Below are 19302 nucleotides of genomic sequence, written 5' to 3' on the forward strand. Positions count from 1 at the left end.
TAGAGGAACATAAACAAGTTAAAAATAAAAGACAATTAAATAAAAGAGCAGTAGCAAGCAGATTACACTTCATGTCAGAACTGATCTATCTTCACTCAATCCCTGCAAGGCCAAAGGCGCTGCCAGCGCAGCCTGGTCTAAAACACCCACACTTGTTAGAAATGCAGCCAAGGGATTGGATCAGAACCATAGAAAAATTAGTTTAAAAGGTGAGTGAGGTGACAACTCAACCTGAAATGACCAACTTGTGGTCACCCAGACTGGTGTGGTCCCTGGGGCTGAAGTTTGAGACCCATGAAGTATCATAAAGGAAGCAAATGGGAGGGGAGGGGGACACTCCACGCACATGCGATATGTGTGGAGAGCAGAGGGGTACCCGAAGCTGCTGCGGCGCGTGGGGCGCTCTTTGGCGACATCTTGGGAGGGTAAGTCGGGAATGGTGTCCATGGGCTGGAAAGAGGAGTAATACATATGGGATGGATGTCCCACAGAACTGGGCAAGCAGGAGGAGGAGAGAGAGAAGGAGGACAGGGAATGCGGACTCGGGCTGCTGGTGCAAATGATAGAGGGGTGCGAGACTGCTGAAGAGAGGGGCGGCAGAGGGAGAGCCTCAAACTGGCCAAAGGACTGGCTGCGCGACTGTCTCAGGGTGGACCTAGACCTGGGGGGGTACGGGGTGCCCTCGCCCTGCTGTCCAGCCAAATGGGAACTCTCTACCAACCTCTGGGAGCCCATGGCCAGGTGGGGGTCTATGTGGCGCTGGCGCAGAGACATCATACTGGGAGCTGTGGGCACAAAACAGTGGAATTAAGCCACGGATCAGCGCTAATGTATTCACTGACAAGCTCAGAAGGGGATTTAGGCTGGGAAATCAGTGACTGGAAGAATCAGGTGTTGGGGGCAAATTTCTGTTACGGTAGTGAGTATTTAGGATAATTAATTCAAACTCCCTTGAGGAAAGCCCCTTAATTGTTTTACTTTTGCCCATAAAATCGTTATTTTATGAAGGTGAAAACCCAACACATGAATCTTACTCGTGACACTGCATTACAGGGAAACAACTAGATAATAAAACAAGGTGATAATTATGAAAGAATAACTTCAAATTTAAATACAAAAAAAAAAATAATAATAATAAAATAAATTGTTTGTTTTTTTTCCCCCAATCCCAGCCCAATGGATACCCGAAAAGAAGATTCCCTCACAACGTTAGGTGTAATTAAAAAAAAAAAAAAAAAAAGAAGAAGCAAATAAATAAATAATGCCTCAAATCATGGTGGTAACATACAGTGCCCGTGAACAAAGACAGGGAATGGAATAAGTGCACTGGGAGGAAGCTGGAGTAAGAGGGAGAGATAAATCTGGCAGGCAAGATATGGGACGTTTTGGATGACCTCAGCATGGGGTTTTCTTTTCCTTCCAGCTGCGTCCATCCACAGGGTCCTGCTCAGTTTGGGTGTGTGTGCGTGTGGCGTTGGCTCAAGGTGAGACATGGGATATGTCACACTACTAAGGGGGAGGAGCATAAATAAGTGGCCAACTGGAATATTTCCACAGGGGCTGGATATCTGAACCCGCACTGGCTCTGCGTTCCAATAACTGGCTGGCATCTGGACGGCGCCAGTGGGGGGCATAGGCCAGAAAGGTGTTGGTGGCGGCGGTTGGAGAGAGGGGAGTGGTGTGGTGAGAGTGTAATAAGTGTGGATTTCAAAGACTTGCAGTACTCACTAGAGGCTCAGTAGTACAACTTTCCACTTCAGTTAGTCAAGGTCTGCCGTGACAACAAACCAAATGCCGATCAGACCTGCAAGGCTGCGTCATTTGTTGATTTTTTTTTTTTTCTTTTTTGTGGGGGAGTGAGAGATGATTTTCCTGACATTTTTATCAAAAATTTTTAGATTTTGGACTTTAACACAGAATTTCATAAGACATTCGGGCAGCTTTTGAGCTGAATTGTGCACATTTCATTGTGTATAAATGTGTACTTGCATTTCTTTACATTCCGCGTAATTACAGCTAGATATATTACCAACAGCAGTTCCCCCAAACACAAACCCTTCAAATACATCAGCACAAAAACAGGGTCTCATAAAGAAGTATATTTCTTCCAAAGCATGGGACAAAGTCATTGTGCACAGGATCCGTCAACTTCGTTGACTGAAAAGCCAAATAAATGTTGTACACAAAATGGAAAAACATTAAACTTGACACAAACAAAAACAAGAACAAAAAAAAAAAAAAAAAAAAAAAAAAAAAAAAAAATCACAAAAAAATGAGATCAGTTTTCATGTTACACATTTATAAAAACAGAATACTCATTCAATCAAAGGCAGTCGTCCCTTGACCAGTAGGGAGGCCACAGTGGAAACTTTTTTTTTTTTTTTCCTTTTACAAAACTCAGGAATGAAGAAACAGGCCCTAATTCTCAAGATTGCAGATTTTTGCTTTTCCCCAGAAGGCCCTTGTTGTTTCTAGGGGGTCGCTTGCTAAGCCCCACAGAATGGCCGACAGACTCAGTGGAACTCTTACATTGCAGAGTCCCGTGCGGCATCATGTCCTCGTCCATGTCGTCCATGTCATCGGACATGATGAAGTGCTGAGGCGTCGCTCTGCCGCCCATGAAGCTGGGGTCGAGGTTCAGAGCCGAGGCCAGCGACGGGAGCCCGGGGTTGCTGACGATGGTGAAGCCGGTGAGGATCTCGATCTGCTGCCAGCGGTGCAGCCGCTCCCTGAGGGCGGCCGTCACCTCTCCCAGGGCCTGTCTGAGGGGAACAGAGAAAAGAGTGAGGAGAAAAAGAAGCGTGCAGAGTTTAAGTTGCGACCAAAAGGTTCTGAGACATTTTCTATCATCATGGTCTATTTATCAGTCGACGAGGCTGTTTAAACAGACAGCAAAGTCAGGAGAAACAGTGTGTGCTGAAGAATCTTTGGCGGAATACAAATAATACACACTATAGATTGACCCCATCCCACCCTACGTTTTTAATGTTCCCCTAAATTGAAATTAAGCTTAAAGAGATTTACTTTGACACAGTATTGTTTTTAAATTGTAATAGAACTGAAGGGTAAAGAAAATAAAGTAAAAGAACAAAAAGATTTATTTATTCATGCATGCATTCAGTGAAGAATTGGTAACGATAATTAGCATGAGGATATAAACACTATCGTTTCAAAATAATGTTCAAGAAGAATCAAATTGGACAAAGAAATGAATAAAATAAAAGCCGAAACTAATTCTAGAACAGACAGCCATACGTAGATGTACGGACCCGACAGCCTGCATTGAAAGCCAGATATACCCACAGTTGAGTGGAACAGTGGAGCGCCTGGCCTCCATCAATAGCTACATCCCTGCATTTGTCGTGTTGTGCCCAAGTTAAAAGCTTGCTGAACAACTGAACAAATGATCTGCATTTATTAGCACAGTGGGCTTCCCATGATTATGGCCCACGGCAAAGCAGAGAGCTGGAGCATGCAAAGTAGTTCAGTGCTCGATCCCTGGACTTGGTATATGTAGAGGGCTCATTATATTCTGCAGGTAAGCAACGTTTGTTCAGGGGCATAAGGACCCCTGGCTCTCTCCTCTTAGAAGTACGACCACAAATGACATTTGAATATCACAGTATGAATGGTAACTAAATCAATACCTCAAGTTATACCATCGGGCTATACTTTACCATTTTGCGCAAACTGCTTGCCACAAATTTGAAGTCTGAGGTGTGTGACTCATGAAAGCAACATCAGTGAATAATATAAAACAAGCGCGCGCGCGCACACACACCACCCACCAATAATTATGTATAATATGATAACGCCATTACGCTCACTCACTTCAAAAGAAATAATTCTTATCAAAAGAAATAATTCTTATCATGAAACCTAAGCCTTAAATGCAATACTCCTACAATTAACATAATTTTCAATTGACTTGTTTATTCAAAATGTAGGATTTTGCCAAGTTGAAAAAATTTTAGCCCCAACTGAAAATAATATTAAATATTTTCTACATGCGGCATACAGTACTATATACAATCAAATTCTTACTTTGCTGACAGGATTTTGTGGTCCACATCATCCAGTGAGGAGCTGTGCGCCACATGGAAAGTTCCAAACAAGGTGTTCCTCTTCTTCTTTATCTTCTCTGCCTAAGATCAGATAAAAACATGTATGCAAATAACATCACAATCACATGGCATGAGGCGGTCCGATTCCAATTGATTGATATTGTAAAGCCACAATACAGTACTGTAGCTTGGATCCAGACCACATGAATTGCAGCCAAGTCCTCTCTTTTGAATGACGAACATGAATACAAGATGCCCAGTTTGATGGCCAACACTTTACTGATGATGCTATTGTAGCATGCACACAAAGACATGGGGGCTGATTTAATCAGGTTCGCAAGGCAGAAATGTGACTGCATTAATAAATTAAAGGTGCAGGAGGAGGGCCACACCCACTTTTATGAAGGCCCAGATGAAAGAGCCCGCAAATTAAAAAAAATAAATAAAACTGCCTTATAACCGGGGTTTGGATTCTGAAAATGGAACTCCAGGAGTGACAAGGTGCGCTTTCTTTAAGTAGCCAGGAGTAATGGTGGCTAAATCCTACATTACTTTATGACAGACTAGGGTTACATCAGTGGAATAGATGCCGAGTGAAACATCTTTACAGGCATTACTAGGGGTGTCACGACTCCAATTTGAAATCGAAAATCGATCGAAATGAAAAATGGGGTCAAGCCACAGCTCGAGCTGGCGCTCGCAGCTTGTGCGTTCTAATAATTTAAAGAGAAAGTGCGCTCTGATTCAATAAAATATGATATATATTACAAAATGGAGGGCAGAACCGGAGGAGACGGGCAGCTTGTGAGAAGTGCCGGTACGCACCAGTACTGTACGCGCTCCATAAAAGTAGTTAACATTATGGATATGATTTGGATTGTGATATCAAAGATAAGATTATATTGTTAAACGGAACATGATGTGCTGTGACACGTGTATAATTAGTCTCTTTTCAGTGATGAGCCGGCTTTTACGGCTGCCAAGCACTTCTTTTATCTATGAAATTGTATGAAATATTTTGTTTGTATTAATTCTACTACAAAAAAATATAATTATTTGAGAAAGTGTTTTTCTTTACAATTCAATACTTGATATTCATTCGAACAATGGCAGTGCTCAGGGAGGGGAAAAAAACCACACGTTTAAAATGGAAAAAGCTATTCGAATCGTGACCTCAAAATGGAACATCAAATCAGATCGTGACAACCCTAGACGTTACAGAGCATTCTAACGTACAACCTATGAATCACTACTGAATCCCCTTGTGAGCTTACTCCTTCTTTGGCCACCAGCAGCTGCCTCTCAGCGTTCTGCTTCTTGATGTTGTAGTACTGCACCTCCACCTCATGGGTGAGCTGCAGCCACTTCTGGAGCGCATCAGGCGGTGACCAGCTGGTCCGTGACTCCAGCTCCTTCTCTGCCTTTTTAAGAGCCATGCGCACCTACAACAGGTGTCAGAAGAACAAGCCTCCAGTTAAAAACACAGATCCATCATCCTGCCCAGGCTCAATTTGGAGTTTAGCACGTTCTTAACTGGCTTTTCACAAGCTCAAGTCCACTTGCCTCATGATAAAACGCAAATGTTTAAAAATGTGGGCTATCAGGAAAATGTTCAGGGGTATATAAGGTGTGTGATGACTAGTAAACAGGCCAAAACTCAAGTTGACGGCAGCCAGGTCCTTTAAGTTGGGTTTGCAGTAAATATGTGACTAATCACAAGACAGAAGTTTTATTTATTTATTATTTTTGTACTGATCACAACCTTGATGATTTTCAAGGTTGTGATCCAAAATCGCACCAAAATCGTCAAGGCTGTGATCGGCGCAAAAAAACAAAAACGTCCTGTCTTGTGATTTGTCACGTATTTACTGCAACCCTGTTCCCCCGCCCATCAACCGACACCTTTCCATAACTAGCAGCGCCCTGATTGGTGCGCGAAAAACCCCTGTCTTGAGATCGGTGAGAACTTACTGCGAGCAGCAGGTAAAACCCCCATCACCACACACACTCAGGAGAGGAGCCCTTGTCATGACACATCTCTATCTGCTCCTGGGCTTATTCCACCTAGCCTTCTCTCTACAATAAACTGGTGTGTCCCCAACCCCGTCTCCTGTGTCTCTGTGCCGAGGTCCCAGAACTTGCCACTTGGATGGCACGTGGTAGGTGAAACTGCCACACCATCCAAATATCAAATTACACATTTGTGAATTTTCTTTTGTCACTTCAAATGTAGAATGCAAGTGTGTGAAAGGGAAAATTTCAATATAGAAGTTTTCAATATACAAGTTCAGATTTTTGTTCTACAGGTTCTCACATCCTATTCTACAAGATGTCTTGCAACACATTTACCTTTACAGACAACACTTGACAAGAGATTTAGTAACAGAAATTAAGTAATACTCTCTCCAACAGATCTAATCTTCAACAATAAATATTTAAACAAAGAGACAGTATAAGAATAACCACTAATACAGGGCTGCAAACTAAAAAAAAAAATAATAGCACAGTCTGAGTAAAGAGTTGACTTCTAACCATAGTAACTAGTCAGGGGCTGTGAGCAAATCAAAAAGTTGTGTATTCGTAGTAGTAGTAGTATTATAGAGAATTTCCAAAGTCATTTGTTTGGGAAAAGTGAGGCATGTTTGCACTTACACTAATAAAATGGAGCTCTGAACAAAGACTAAATTCAACACTGTGTCAAGTGTGCCAGCCAGACAACTGAAACATATGCCAAAATGTTGCTATAAACTCAAACTTTGATCAGCCGAACAGCTAGCATATCATTGCTGTAACCGCTGGTGTAAATGTGCCATATAAAAAATGGATATGAAGAACAATTCTTAAACAATGTGTACACATTTATCAGAGATGTAGAGAATGACACAGGTGAAATGCATGAGCTTGCACCAGGATATTCCCTGATGAGCAAGGACCCGACGCATGCAGTTTTCTTGTGTGGGCTGCACTTTACATTCTTCGCCCTGCCAGTTCCCTAATGGACCAAGAATTGAGTGGGTGTATTTATACAACATCCAATCTAAATCCAACAAACCTAAACATGCTTTACAGATTACCCTCTGGAGACTGGTATACCTGCTCAGTTCAAAACCTTACATTGTTTGCTCTTAATCTTATTGATTGTTCGGCTTCCACTTCATACTAAACTTTCTCTCCGTACTCGCTGTTGAAATTAATCAAATACCACCGTTCCACGTTCAATTACAACAGTGCTTTATTCACACGTCCAAAGTGAAAAAACACAATCAATCCCCTTTGGAACACTTTGTTTGCAACCATGACAAACCGTACCTGGTCTAGCTCTTCTTCTGCGTATTTCTGCCGACTCAGCTCATTCTCTGTGCCTTCGCGCAGCCCCTTGAGTCGCTGGGCTTCCTGCTTGGCAGAGTCGATCTCATCCCTCAGCTTCTGTTCCAGGTTTACTTTCTCTACCTCCACTGTACGGTGTTCCTCCTGGGCAATCTGGAGCCTGGGGACAAGGAGGAGCCAGGAAGAAGACAGGTTAGGAACTCCCTGTTTTCCCCAAGATGGCAAATATATGAATGAATATGTGCGTTTCGAGTAGAAAAAATTGGTTAGCAGAAAAGTTTTAAAAGTTTCTAGTGGGAGCTCACAGTAATCTGATGTTGAGGGTTGCATTTTCTTCTGCTCTGGCAGTGCCTGAACAAGGTAGCTACCAATACATTTTTAGGGGGAAAGTTCAAGGCAACTGTGAAAGGACAGGAAGATCCCATTTCTGATGTTTGCTAATATTTGACTAAGTAATTGCAAAAACAACCTTACATTAACAAGAGACCTACTTATAGTTTGTTTAACCTTAGATTCCCCAGTCCCACATATTCAGTGTACCCTGATGAATTCTTAGGTTTATTCTCCTTTTCAAAAGTGACACATTCATAGGCAGAAAATGAGAGCACGAGAATGACAAAACGTCAGAATACGTTCATATAGAAAATGTTTCTGGGCATGTTATTATCACTTCACCGCAGGAATGTCCACACAGAATCTAGTCATAGCAAGAAGTTATTTGCAGTGACGAAGCCAGAACAAATACCTAAAATAATGTCCTGAACTTGCTATGACTGCTGTGACAGGATGTGCCATTTGATTTTAGCATGGATAACGTTCAAGTGCTTTGAGAGCAACAATTTGTCTTTGTCCACTTACATTGTAAGTGAAAGAACACTACAGCACTACTGATCTCCTAGCCGCTTAAGGTTGGATTCATGTGAAAATCATTAAACAATTGACAACATCACAGGAAAGTTGAAAGTACTGGAAAAAAAAAACTCCACCATCACCATCCATTGAAGCTTTTACTTACAGAAGTGTGTCATTCTAAGCAAGCATGTGAGTGGCGTGTGAGTGAAAAATAGGAGTCTCGCATCGCATCACCGGAAACAACAGCTAATGTCTAGAAGGAAAAACGGCCTCCATCAGCTGCCTGGGATCTCACGGTAATCTGATGTCCAAGGCCAAGAATGAGGACATACTGTAGTGACACAGCTGTCTGCATGCGCTTTTAGAACTGCGTCTGATGTTCCTGTAGTAACCTGAACATATGAGTGGCGGTTTGGGTCTTGATTATTATTAGACTAGACTATAAAAGAAAAATAAAAGTCCTTGCAGTGTCTTAGACGTGCATGGCAGAGCCATCTGTTTATGCTTGACCCATTCAACCTATCTCAAGCTTGTCCCTCCCAAAAAATATTTTGAGAGTTTGAAATATTTATTTCTAGCTATGATGGTGGCATAGACCTATAGCCATACTTGGAGAAACCACAGAATATGTAGGCGCCACTGTTTTCAGTCATTTTTGGATTATCATGACACTGCTTAATGTATTTAAACCATAAATGTCATCTTATCATGAGTAATTGTGTATGTATGGTTAGATTGGAGTGCATGCTTGGTGCTGCTGGACTTTTTGAATATGATATCAATAAAAGTTTAAGCTCAGTGGTGTGATGTCTTTGGATTGGGTTTATACTATTTTGATGGGTAGACAGATGGGCATAATCCCAAATTTATTCTCAATGTGCCCAACAGAAGAGAAATTCCCCAGCACTTTTCACGGCATGCTGTCTGTTGTCTAGTCATGGCATAAACAATTGCACTAAACCACCGAAAGCATCGATATCAGGTCTCTGATGGAACACCATGACAGAATTTGCAGCAAATCCCAAAATAATGTTCGGTGGGGTTGCATTTTACAGGTGCAACGAAATGAAATGTTTTAGTTTCATTTTTTAATTATTTACACAGCTACAGACATGGCGTAAATAACCCAGAATAGAAAAGAGTAATATTGTTTGTCAATAGAGAGCATTGCACTCTTCCCGTTGACGACCGTGCTACAGCGGGCATGGCATTGTAGAGGCCGAATGAAAGGTGATCCAAATGGCTTGGTATGGAAAATGTGGGCAGTCCTGCAAATGCTTTCAACCCTGACCTCTGCCATTCTCTAGCTGATGGTACAAAATGCCCTCAAAGGGCTGCGATGGCAAGCTCCGCAAAAAACAAGAGGGCAAACGCTGTTTAAGTGTCAGGGAGCCAGGTTTCACGTTACTCTGTCCCTCTGCACACTTTACAACACTGTTGTATTAATACAAATGCCCTCTGAACACATTACTTCAACAGATTCAAAGTAAGACATTCATGTAAGGCTACAGCCCGCCCCCCCCTCCTGTCCACCGTCCTAGGCGTCTGTCTGAACATCACACCATAGCCCACTTTGCCGGTGAATTAACACTAGAGGTGACATGTTACGTAGTAATGCTTAACACCATCTCGTGTTGTAAAAGGCACCAAGGAAATCTAGTTCCACTCAGAGACAGCCTCTCCCCCTGTCTCCCAATAGAGAGGCCATGGCTGGGGCAGGCCACCCGATACTGCCACGGGCTGGAAAGAGAACAGCTGGCTGCGGGGATCAGGAAGAAAGGCACGGCTACTCCGCCTCCAATACGCATACTGGGGGACAGACACCAGCTTCTTGTGCCAGTAGCTGTAGTAGTCTACTGTGTGACAGCAGTGCATGCTTTACAGGGCCTCTACAGCTCCACAACTGGTTTGGTTTTCCAATTGTATAGGCTCTCAAAATACACCAGGAAAGTCTCCTGTTCAGCCCTAGGTCGTGATGCTGTCTAAGTATCACATCGTATTTTATCTTTTATCACAATGTATTTTATCTTTTGCCATACCGTCTTAATGTAGGTGCATACGGATCGGTTTTTAGAAAGCATCGCTGCTTATGAAAGTAAACTTGCGATTAGAGCTGAACACGATGAAATTTAAGTTGACTATTCATTTTCATACAAATAATTCCTCACCCGCCTTTACTCATCTCCCTTTTCCAGTATACTGTGATTGAGGCCTATATAAATAAACTTGACGAAGTATTCAGTTTCAACACTTTCACTCATTTGGCCAAGTACTAAACACAGTGGGTTGTTTTTTTTGTTTATTATTTTTTTTTTCTTTCAGTAGCCGAACACTCTGCGGCCTATCCTCATGTTCTTTGACAATGAAGATAAATTAAATTAGGAAAGAAACATTGCTTAGCAGGAATCACTGTTGTCACAAGTTGATATTGATGGGGTAATGGGTGTTCCACACAAATTGTTCTATCAAGCTGCAAAGGCATAAAACACACCGTCTTCGCAGTCTCAGGGGGCCAGAGCTGGACTCCTTTGCTCGGTTTTAGACAAAGATGGTATTCTCCACGGTAAAGCACACCTCCAAGTCTCATGTGATATCATACAAGAGCATCACACACAAAAGAAAAGCAATCCACCGAGAATACATACCAGAAGGGGATTTGTAAACCAATAACTATGATGAAAGTGTCATCCAAGGCCAACAGTAACACAGGGGACAGGATATGGTTCAGCACTAACTCAGACAGGAAAATTTGGTTAAATTAGTAATGAAAAGGCACTTTGGGAGAATCATTAATCAAGGAACTTTTTTTGGGACCGGATAGCAAAAGCTTGGGTTGCATCAAGGAGTGAACATTCCACAGCCACGAGGCTACGACTGCACCTTACCTTACTGAGAACATGATTGTCAAACCACAGAGACACATCACCCTTTTCAGTCAATATATGTCACCATTTTGGCCCAAAGATTACATATTGACCTAAGCTGTTAGATGTTAAATGTAACACTGTCTTTTCTATTGGACGCTAACTGAGTGCATGTGGGATAATAACGGTACGTCTGTGAGACTTGCATAAGTGTGTGAGTTTGTATGGGTGCAATTTAATCAATTTATAACGATATTCTTGTCATGTCGTTTGTAAAAAAATATTTTTCTAGCCAATGGATCGGCCTCCTTATGCATTGTTACCGATGCATTCATTTCGGCTTCCATGAGAATGGTCTTCTCCATACCTGTTCTAAGGGCACAAGTTGCAGAAACAGCACATGAGCTTGGTTGAGAATACCGGTTCAACAACACACAGTTGCTATTTACAGAGTAAAGTGCTTAGGGACAATATTTAATATCACCATAGGGCGTGAGTACAGGGTAATAGGGGAAAGCCCGGGAGGGGAGCTCTATATTGGTTAATTGAATGGATTATATAACTGCACTATTCTATTAGATAATACTTTCACTATGAGGAATAACTTTTAAATGGCAGATCACTGAATGAAATACGAACCATGGATAAGGTGAGTCGAAAGATACTAAAAAGAGGCCTCAAAAAAAGTGTGTGCTTGAAGGAATTAATCAAGGAAGAAGCACAGAAAAGTCAAGGTTGTGTAAATGGTGGTGAAAACCACTTACTTCTGTTGGAGATCATGCAGACTCTGTTCTGCTCTCTGCAAGCCCTCCAGGTCTTTCATCATCTTCTTCATGTGGTCCTTGGAGTAGCGGTTTTGGATATAGGCAAACCAGCAGCCACCCATGCCAATAACTATCGACACAACCAGCATGAAGTCCTTCAAGTGGTTATGTCTATTCACTGTGGGAGAGAAATTGTGGGGGGGGTATTAGAAGTAGGAATATTTTTGTATGACAATATAATAACATAATAAGGCAAACACGCTCCCCCATGGATAATATACATACTATGTTTTCTTTAAAATAGCATGTTAAGCTAATTATCTCATAAAACAGATTTGAATGTGGACATAACTGAGAAGTTGCACCTGTTACAAGGGCAAACATTGAAAAGTAACTTTGTTTAAGCCAACTTAAAAAAAACAAAAAAATAATTATATGGTGGCCCTCCAAATTTAACTAGTCTATTTTTTGTCTGCTACCTTTACTATTAATAATAATAATAATAACATGAATTTGTATAGCACCTTTCATATACAACTGCTTTACATTAAAAGAAGGCCATCAGAGAGTGATGGAAACTTATGTTAATGACCTACGCCCACAACACAATCAAGGTATGGGAAGTGTTACGTTTGCACAAGAGAAAAAGTGATGAATCTACAAAGCCATGTCCTGTTGGTCCCCCATGCGGCTTGGGAATGAGGTGCAAGTGTCCTCTGCCGTAATGTTGTTTTGCTAAGGATTTATACTGTAGATGTTCAATTCCTGACAGTCCCACACGGACAAACAGCAAACCATTCATTTATAATGAGCAACAAAGCCAATTCAAAACTCCTATGTAGAGAGAGCTTGAACAAAGGGCCAATTTTAGAAGGAAAATTCAACCCCAAATAAAATATATATTTTTTGACTTTTAAAATTGTTTTGATTGTTATTCTGTCGTGACAAAGATAATAAAATGTACGTCAAAGGCCTGGAAATTGGTGTGTGGTTTACCACCATTAAATAAAATTGATGATCATGTGATACTACCTCATACTATTTTGTTTATTCTGAAAGAAAACCAGAACAAAGATGCTGAATTGATGCATAGAGGCTGGATTGTAACGGCTGGCTGGATATCCTGCTAAGACTAACAGGTGTTATTTACAACAAACAAAAACATGAAGATAATATGCAACATGAAAAGAAAAGTCTTATTTCATGAATGAACGGCTCATTTTATGGGCCATCCCATCTCAGGTTTCTCTTCACATCATGGCGAGACACATTTCCTGATCAACCCAAAAACAAATCTGATTTGCAAGGCAAAACTTCGACTGAGCTGGCTGGCACCAAACTTGACTTAATCCTTCCTCATATCAAATAATATATACGGTATACATAAATTATAATGAATAAAACATAAATCCCAGTTCCTACTTGAGTGAATCTTCTTTTGAACATTCCAAGTGGGGAGCAAGGAACGAAATAAAAACAATAGAAAACAAGACCAGTTTCTCTGAGTGAGTCAAAACACTTGAGAAAAGGAATGCCAGGCCAGGGCTGTACTGGATGTTAGATAAAATCAAGAAGCACATTCCAAGAAGAAAGGAGACCTACATAGCAATCGCTCCAATCCTTCGAGAAAAAAAAACAAAAAAAATAAACAAAAAAAAAAACAAACAAAACATGAGCCACTTTCACCCCTTAAACCAACATCTCCCAAAAAGCACAGAACTTACTTTGCATGTGGTTAATGTAGGAGAATAGGTGCAATATTAGGCCAGAAATGATTGAAACTGAGTGGGGAATGTATACAGCAGTACATCATTATCTTTACACATCCGAAACAAACACAGATCCGTGTTTGGCTATTGTGAGTCACATCTGCACATTAGAGCCACAGAGCAGAAGGACAGGCTTTACTTTGAAGCTGGAAATTATGGACTAATACATTCAAAGGCCTTTCCCACAGCCTCTTCTGAATTTTGACGTCACAAAGATCACAGAGGAGGGAAACCTGGGATTAGTGTAGACTTACTACTGTACATAACAATCCAGTAAGACAGCCCCTAGCAGCTACAGCTGTGTAATAATGTAGGTCCATACTCCATCAACAATGTGAAACATTAATATAAAAATAAATGCATTAAATAAACTCAGGTTATATCTTGGGAAGAATACTTTGGAAAGCCCCCTTTTTATCACCATGACGTACAAAAGTGAAGTTGACTATAAAGGTGCCTGCTGGCCACAAAAGATCAACAAGGTTGAAAATGGATTTAGCTAGCAAGTATATATATTTGTAAATGTTTTTGGTTAATGCTGTGGTTGGATGTCAGTAGCCCAAACATGTGGATAATTAAAAATTCATAGTTTTTTGGTTACATTTAATTTTAAGACTTAACAAACCTAACAATTAAGAAACATTTACGCCTGTTTAGTAATTTGAATGCGACATACTAAGCGGCTCACTCGGTTATAAAACCAATCCTGGCGAATGCAATTTACTACTTCATATATACTGCATCACTGCATTTTAGGAATGCCACCAAGACAGTCTGAAGTGGTCTTTCATTAACCATTAAACTGGGAATTTACAAGACATTACAAGACCAAAAAAAAAAAAACATTTGTTCGGTTATACTTGTGGTGAACAGTTGCATTAAATGTAAAACAAGTTACAAAAGAAAACGGTAAAAGGGCCCTGTTTAGTAAAACTGTTAACCAGTATACAAGTGACTACTCGTCAGGCATATTAGCATTAATCCATTGTAAGACGTGTCTTAAAATGCTGCTGCTATGGCCTGTCTGACTCTGCGATCAGGAGGACCACCCTGGATTTGAAGGGCTGTCACAGCCAGACTCTCTCTAATGGCTTCCTCTGGTTAGGACTCTTTAACAAAACGTATGCACAATAACACATGCCAGACACAGGCCACTACACATGCTTCCGTGGTGTAAAAAAAATCTCCATTTAAATGGTTCATTTTGTATGAGATTTAGCAATTCCCCCCCTGCTCCACAGTTGTTTGCATCGTTTTGCATGAATTACCTGAAATGTCACAACATTTTGCATAAGTAATTTCCACGATGTAATTCTCCCGTTACTGCAGTGAAAATACTGGGGTAGGCTAGTCATGTTTTAAGTTCAAGTTTAGCTTTCCACAAAAACATGCTGCTTTACTGCACACACACACACACACACATGTGTGGCTCCCCCTCGTGCCGCCAAAACAGCTCTGACCCATGGAGGCATGAACTCCACAAGACCTCTGAAGTTGTCCTGTGGTATCTGACACCAAGACGTTAGCAGCAGATCCTTTAAGTCCTGGAAGTTGCGAGGTGGGGTCGGGCTCGTTGTTCCAGCACATCTCACAGATGCTCAATTGGATCGGACCCTGACCCCAGCCATCCACATGATGTAGAAGAAAAGGTGATTCATCAGACCAGGCCTCCTCCTTCCATTGCTCCATGGTCCAGCTCTGATGCTCACGTGTCCATTGTAGGTGCTTTCTGCTAGGACAGGGGTCAACATGGACACTCTGACTGGTCTGCAGCTACACAGCCCCATACACAGCAAGCTGTGATGCACTGTGTGTTCTGACACCTTTCTATCAGAGCAGCATTCACTTTTTTAGCAATTTGTGCTACAGTAGCTCTTCTGTGGGATCTGACCAGACGAGCTAGACGTCACTCCCCACGTCAATGAGCCATGGGCGCTCAGGACCCTGTCGCCGGTTCACCGGTTGTCCTTCCTTGGACCACTTTTGGTAGGTACTAACCACTGCATACCAGGAACACCCCACAAGACCTGCTGTTTTGGAGATGCTCTGACCCAGTCGTCTAACCATCACAATTTGGTCCTTATCAAATTCACTCCTCAGATCCTTACGCTTGACCAATTTTCCTGCTTCCAACACATCAACTTCAGGAACTGACTGTTCACTTGCTGCCTAATATATCCCACCCCTTGACAGGTGCTATTGGAATCAGATCAGCAATGTTATTCACTTCACCTGTCACTGGTTTTAATGTTGGGACACACACACACACACACACACACACACACACACACACACACACACACACACACACACACACACACACACACACACACACACACACACACACACACACACACACACACACACACACACACACACACACCTCTGAAGTGGAGGTATGCCACAAGAAGGAACCTGAAACTTCACATTCTACAACTGCTGCCTGGGGTGGAAATTCTGGAGAAAAGGGAGGGAGAGAAGCTGGGGTCTGTTGGTCTCTGTGCATTCAGAGACTAACAGACCACAGCTTCTCCAGAGAGAGGTGTGTCTAGAATGTCATTAGTCGATTTTTTGATTAACTCAAACTGAATCAGGTTAGAGACCTGAGTTAAAGCTGGCACTCACTCTAGAGCAGTGGAATAATGCAGGGGAGGGGGGGTGTCAGTTCTTTAAAAAGCGTTTTCCAAGAAAAGATCATAGCAGACAAGAAAACCCAATAGAATGTATGGGAGTCAAAGGACAAACTCAGAAAATCTTTAATCTCAATTCAGCTTAAAATAGTAATTATGTTGATTTATATTGGTGTAAATGATATGGCAATGACCATTTATTTAGTAATGGAATCTGCCAAAAAATAGCAGCAAGATAAACATTGGAACATGCGCACATTCTGTGTATATTTTAAGGCTTGACTAAACCAGGATTAATGGGGCCACCACTTCTCAATAGATCTTAGATGTCCAAAGCCAAACATGACATAACTTCATAGCGTCTTTTCTTGATGGCCTGAAGCTGATAATATCAGATTCAGGCCATCAAACTAAACAAATTAGTTGCAGTAACTTGCTCAGTTTTCCACCTAAATCAACAGCATACTGTACTTGCTTTCAGTGGCTTTGTATTTGCATACAGGAGGCTTTAACGAGAATATAGTAGATTACATTTATACTACACTATACTGCATTGCATTGTCCATGATGATGAGATACAGTTTCCAACCAACACTGTTAAAAGCAAACTGGATCGTTACTTGATTCGTCCAATACTTCCATGTTTAGGTTTCAGAATCAGTAACATTAGTTGAAAGTTGTCTCACCACAGGGATCTCCAAAATACAGTAATAATTTGTCGCAAGATCATTATTATGATCAGAAATAGGCCGTCTAACCGTTAACAGGAATTTTGACAGATACTTTCAGTTAATTTTTTTTTATTCATCTAAAAAGTTTTAAGTAATAATAAAAAATAATAAAAAAAGGTTTGTTGCATGGTTTTGCAAACAGAGGAAAGGGGCATGAGTTCCTCCGTGCCGTCCCAGTTCTTCCAAATAAAACAACTGAAAAATAGTGTAAACAACTAAAAACACAGTTTTTAGTTGCTGTGGAGGACCGTCTCTCGGGAGGCACGGACAGCTGTGTTTGTGTATACAAATATATTTATGATTCCCCTTGTTTATAATTATAATTTGTTAAGCCCTAAAAAAAAAGACAGTAATAATTTGGTTTTCGGGGGACAGTGCTCTAATATTTTAATATTGTCTGATAACGGTTAAGGATCGGTTAATGAGGGTCGGCTATCGGTCAGAATTGTTTTTTCTAAATTATCATCCATAATCAGAAATCAACACACTAACCCAGGAATAAGAAATTATGTTCCGGATTTTTCATGACAACCAAATCACTATATTAGTTACCATTATTGTTTATATTTGAGCCTTAAACTACAGGCTGGGGGGCCACACACGGCCCACAAGACATTCTGTTTATAATATATTGTTAAATCTAGCACGCACATTAATTATCAAATCACAATCCTTAATTAATCCACACAATTTAACTAAATGTGTAACAGAACATAATTACAGAATATGAAACAGAATCAAATAGAATACTTTAATTTCAGATTTTTTCATGATTACATGTTCCTTTTATTATAATTAAGTTTTAAATAAATGATAATTTATTTGCTCATCATTTTGCAAATTATTTTATATAATTATTATTTTTTTTAATTATTAGGAAATTGGGGTGTGAGAAGAACATAAGAACTTGAACTTGAACTTGAACTTAGCTAACTTAGTGGCCCTCAGGTCATTGGCGTTTGAGACCCAAGTTTAGGTCCTCCCTTCCTGGCTGGTCACTGAAACAGCTTTGATTTTCACATGTCTTGCTTATTAAGTCACACCTGTTTTAATGACAGGGTACAAACTATAATGCATTCAAAGGAAAACCCATGCCCTGAAATGCCACCAAAATTACATTACTCAAATATATTTCGAAATTATGCCATCCCTACTCAAGTTCATATGACAGTTTGAGGCTATATCACCTGTAATCACCAATGGGTCATCTAATAAAGGAAACTAAGCACATAATGTTGTCTTAAATACTCCAGTACCTTACTGAATTTTAAGGATTTTCATTGATTTCACTTATTTGTTAATAGCTTAAACTTAAGTATAAAGAAGAATAGCTTAACTTACTAAGCGGTGCTCCAAAAAGTACAGTATCAAGAGCTTTGAGCTGCAACTTCTGGACGTGGCTGCGATCGAGAATCTTCAGAATGGTCATTGTCAAAGTGACGTTCTTCACCGCTAACCTGGGGGGTGGGCGAAAGAAACATTTACACTTTTCTCATTTTCCTCTTGCTATTTCAAGATTTCCATGTAGAGTATTACAAATGTGTCTTAATATATGCAAAACAACAGATATTAACAAAAAATTTAAACAGTTTGTCAGCAAATTAAAAAGAGAATTTCCACCAAGAAACAATGTATTGTAGGGATTTTATACACAGAGGTAAATATAGTCATGGTAGAGCATAGCATGAGCAATAGTTTAGGACTACACCATTAGAAAACCAGTTGAAAGCCCTATTTCAATCACAAATAAGCAGTTTTCTAATAAAAGAGCAGAGAACCAGAGTAGATTTTGAATTTTGAAAACGTTGTGAAGTAATAAACACCAAGTAAATAACTTACCTGGGCATGGCACTGCCATTAAACTGCATCTTGCGAAATGCTTCCACATATTGAGGCAATTCCACGTACGTGATGAGCCATTCCACAACCTCGTCAGTAGTCCAGTTGTATACTATTTATAATACATGAACACACACATACAATGATAAAAGATTATTCAGATTATATTCATCAGGCGAAATCATAGCCAACATTATGCCATCTGCAGAGTATACAAACTTAGAGTTCAGACAGACATCTGTGATTCTACTCAATATTTTATACGTTTGCACATGGATCCTAAATAATCTGAGATGCATCACCTTACATGACATACAACACAGGCTTGCGTAAAAACAGTGCACAAAGTTCACTCCAAAGAGCTTCTGGCAGAGAGACAATTTGTGTTGCCTGTGCTAATACGCTTCAGGCCTGAACAGTGCCCCGGTTTCTTGCAGAGAATCTCCCGAAGCCCTGACAAGA

The 19302-nt window shown here is 40.7% G+C and overlaps 2 protein-coding genes across 6 annotated transcripts in view; one reads left to right on the plus strand and one right to left on the minus strand.

Moving 5' to 3' along the window:
• Positions 1-19302, plus strand: part of chrna10a (cholinergic receptor, nicotinic, alpha 10a) — a gene marked incomplete at both ends in the record, with an annotated part of 61379 nt that overhangs the window by 17264 nt on the left and 24813 nt on the right. The window lies entirely within an intron of this gene.
• The window catches only part of stim1a (stromal interaction molecule 1a), a 33369-nt gene that overhangs the window by 3766 nt on the left and 10301 nt on the right, over positions 1-19302 (minus strand). For 3 of the 5 annotated variants that reach the window (XM_080006907.1, XM_080006906.1, XM_080006908.1), the window contains exons 5-12: positions 18841-18952; positions 18343-18458; positions 11872-12049; positions 7374-7551; positions 5339-5506; positions 4045-4145; positions 2530-2762; positions 377-785 (exon numbers count right to left, since the gene is read on the minus strand). In XM_080006907.1, coding sequence (XP_079863033.1) covers positions 377-785; positions 2530-2762; positions 4045-4145; positions 5339-5506; positions 7374-7551; positions 11872-12049; positions 18343-18458; positions 18841-18952 — 1495 coding nt within the window. The remainder of the gene's footprint in view (positions 1-376; positions 786-2529; positions 2763-4044; positions 4146-5338; positions 5507-7373; positions 7552-11871; positions 12050-18342; positions 18459-18840; positions 18953-19302) is intronic. The other 2 variants (XM_080006910.1, XM_080006909.1) reach the window with 2 other exon arrangements.

Source organism: Zeus faber (genome assembly GCF_960531495.2).
Source record: "Zeus faber genome assembly, chromosome: 9".
Lineage (NCBI taxonomy): Eukaryota > Metazoa > Chordata > Actinopteri > Zeiformes > Zeidae > Zeus > Zeus faber.